The 3138-nt window shown below is 49.4% G+C and overlaps 1 protein-coding gene across 1 annotated transcript in view; it reads right to left on the bottom strand.

Annotated features, from left to right (window-relative positions):
* GRSF1 (G-rich RNA sequence binding factor 1) overlaps nt 1-3138 on the bottom strand; it is a 9950-nt gene that overhangs the window by 2489 nt on the left and 4323 nt on the right. The window contains 2 exon segments of the mRNA XM_017738944.1: nt 1731-1881; nt 2748-2888. Coding sequence (XP_017594433.1) covers nt 1731-1881; nt 2748-2888 — 292 coding nt within the window.

The raw sequence follows: 3138 nt of genomic DNA, 5'->3' as shown, positions 1-3138 counted from the left end.
GTCTTGGAGAAAGTATCTTCCTGATGTGTCCTGCCTTGGCTCTGCTCAGGTACTGGGGGTGAGAGCCCTGCCGTGGCACACGAAGGTGCTGAATAATTAATTCATTTCACCGGCACAGTTCTCTTTAACTGAGGCTGTTTTCCCCTCCCTGCACTTCTGCAAACTGCACTGATTGCTACAAACCCCAAATTTAACACCCTACCCAGCCCCAAAACAGGTCCCAGAACAGGCAGAATCACAGAAGCACAGGGTCACAGGAAATACTTCAGTGGAGACCTAAGGTTTGCCATATGCCTATGAAATTGATGGGGCTTCACTAGCAGTGTTAAACCAGGCAGTTTCCAGAGCACTGAAGGAACAGTGTGATGAAAAGGAAATATGGACATCCAAGGGAGGGGACCTTTCTCCTTTCCTGAAGGGAGCAGCCAGAGCAGGGGAAGTAACCTTGTGTACAGGCTGACAGAGCTGACAGCTCAGCCCCCCTGAGTCCCCAGTGAGCACTGGGCACTGCTGGAGGCCAGCTCTGGATAAAACCAGGAAGAATGAATGGGAATAAGCTGCCAGCAGTTTTGAAAACTCCTCCATTTCTTTGCTAATCACATGGAAATGGAGGTGTGTGAGCTCAGGTGGGCGAGTCAGGTCAGCTCTTGTTCTGACAAAAAAAAACCTGACAGTAGATTTGGAATTAATCTCTACTCAAGAGGAGGGGAGTCCTATTAATTCAATTAATTAATTAATCAAATTCTGCCTGTGGAGCAGCTGTTTGCTTTTAATGAGAGTGGGGAGGGTGACAAACACAAGGAAACGCAGCCTGGGAATAGGAAGTAAGGACATAAAAGGAAGTTGGTAGGTAGGAGGAGAGGTAAGGTTTGGAAAACTCTTTTATTATATGGGGTGCAGACAAAGTTTTACAGATTATTGAAGTCAGAAAACTCAGCAGGGAAAAGAAGCCTTGGTTGTTTGGGGTTTTCCCTTCTGAGCACAGCTCTGGAGGTGTTTAAAAGCTGTGTAATGTGGTGCCTAGGGATAGGGTTTGGGGATGGGCTGGGCAGTGTTTAGGTTAATAGTTGGGCACAATGATCTTAAAGGCCTTTTTCAACCTAAATGATATTATGATTCTGGGAAAAGGTGGCCTGTGCTTCTGTTTGAGCTTCTGAGAGAGGCTCTTGGGAGGTAAGTGTGTGGCACAGGGCCCAGTGCTCTAGAACGAAATGGTTAAATTCCCTGGGGGGATGTGGTCACCAAAGAGCTGGGAGGTGGTGTGGTGCTGGCCAGCAGTCACTGCTGGGAATGGACTCAAGGCAGGTAAGCTGCGCTTCAAACAGGGACTCCTTGAGAGGAAACGCTGGCTGTGCCTGGCACTGGGCTGAAGGGTAGGGGGATGGCTGCCAAAATTGCCCAAATCATGGAAGAACCTGGTGGAAATTTGGCAGGATCACAAGTCTGAAGGAGGGGCAGGACCCCTGTGCACTGAGGCCTGGGCAGACCGTGTCTATCTAGCATTCCCCACTCTGGAGGCTGTCACCCCTTTTCACTGGGATGAGAATGTCTTCAGGAACACCTAAAAAACAGGAGACTTTCTGAGAGGCCCCAAATTCCCCCAAACTATGAGCGCTGCAGGTGCCTCTGCTCTCCTTAATTGCACTGTGAGTGTGAGATGAGCTGCTTCACCCTTCAGGAAGCCAGCTCCAAGTCACACAGGTGCTTCATACCATGTTCTCCTACCCCCTGAACTCCAGGGTTGTACCTACCTATTTCCCATATATTCCCTGTGCCGTAGCAGGGCTTGAGCTGCCATTTCAGGAGCTGCAAACTGCACGAAAGCTTCTCCTGTTCTTCTGTCTCCCCGGTAAATAAAAGCTATGTCTGCTATTTTCAAACCTAGAGATGGCAGGGGAGAAAAAGGCATATTGGCTGTGGCAGAAACTTGTGCTATAGTTCAGAAAGCCTTTCTCTTTGTTTTTTTTTTTTCCCCCTTATTCTTCTGGTTTTTGATAAGCTACTTGGGCAGCTAAATAGTTCTGAAACAACTGTTCATGCTGGCCTAAGTACCTTTCTTAAACTCCAATTTGTTTGCTTTGAGGCAGTTTTCACAGAAGCCTTAATTTGAAAAGGAATCAACTTGAGGCTTCAAGTAACTGAATCCAAGTTCCAGACAACAAGTAGATCAAGAGCACAAATGTTCTTGAAATTTTCTCTTATTATGGTACTTTTTTTCCTGCATTTTTTAAAACTCAAGTCAGAGTCAGTGCATTTCACTTTTTGTGCTGCAGAGTATCATCTTAGGGAGCCAGGATGCAGACTGCTCCAGCACTGAGCATGGGACAAGGATTCAGGTGGCATATGTGACCTACCCATCCCGATGTCACAGCTAGGAACACACACGCTGCATCACCTGGGCTCTAACTATCACACAAGCCTTCTTCCTTCTCAAGTTTGCCAAATTACGCACTGGTAGCAATCCAACTGCAAATCACAGCATCTGGTCCCCTTCCTTTGCTTCCCCTGGCCCCAAATCGGAGCGCTGAAAGTACTAATCCTGGGTTAGACCTGTACAAGGTCAGAGGTGCAGGGAAACTCTGCAGGGTGCTCAGAAAGCCTGAGTGACTTCTGGGGAACAGCAACTCCTTGAGGTGTTTAAGGTGTTCAAGGCTGCATGTGCTTTGCCTTGCTCCTTGAGGAACAACAGCATCAACTTAAGGAAGTGAATGCCTGGTAAAGGAAGAGCATGGCCCAGGCTGAGTTACCTGAGAAGAAATCCGCAATGTCCTCCTCGGTGGAGGTGAAGGGGAGGCCTCGGAGCAGCACAACTCCATCGTTCATGGCCTGTGACTCATCCCGCAGGCTCCGCAGCAAGCCCTCCACATCGCTGTCGTGGACTTCAAAAACTGCAAGGAACGTGGGCACGGAGCGTTTTCCCACATGGCACTGGCAGCAGGCCCTCTGCAGGCACTCTCCTACGGCAGCTTTCACCTCCTGCAAAGCTCCATCCCGTTTCCTCCCCCAGCCCATGCTCTGTGGTCCTGCCCCTCTGCCTTCCCTGGCCAGGCTGGGAACTTCTGGCCCAGTGGTGCCTTGGTGGCTGATCTGCTGCTCGGTTCCACCCCTGCACACCAGCCCGCTTCAGTAATCAAGGAG

The sequence above is a fragment of the Corvus brachyrhynchos genome, unplaced genomic scaffold, assembly GCF_000691975.1.
Source record: "Corvus brachyrhynchos isolate BGI_N302 unplaced genomic scaffold, ASM69197v1 scaffold597, whole genome shotgun sequence".
Classification (NCBI taxonomy): domain Eukaryota; kingdom Metazoa; phylum Chordata; class Aves; order Passeriformes; family Corvidae; genus Corvus; species Corvus brachyrhynchos.
This window is presented reverse-complemented; position numbering and strand designations above follow the sequence as displayed.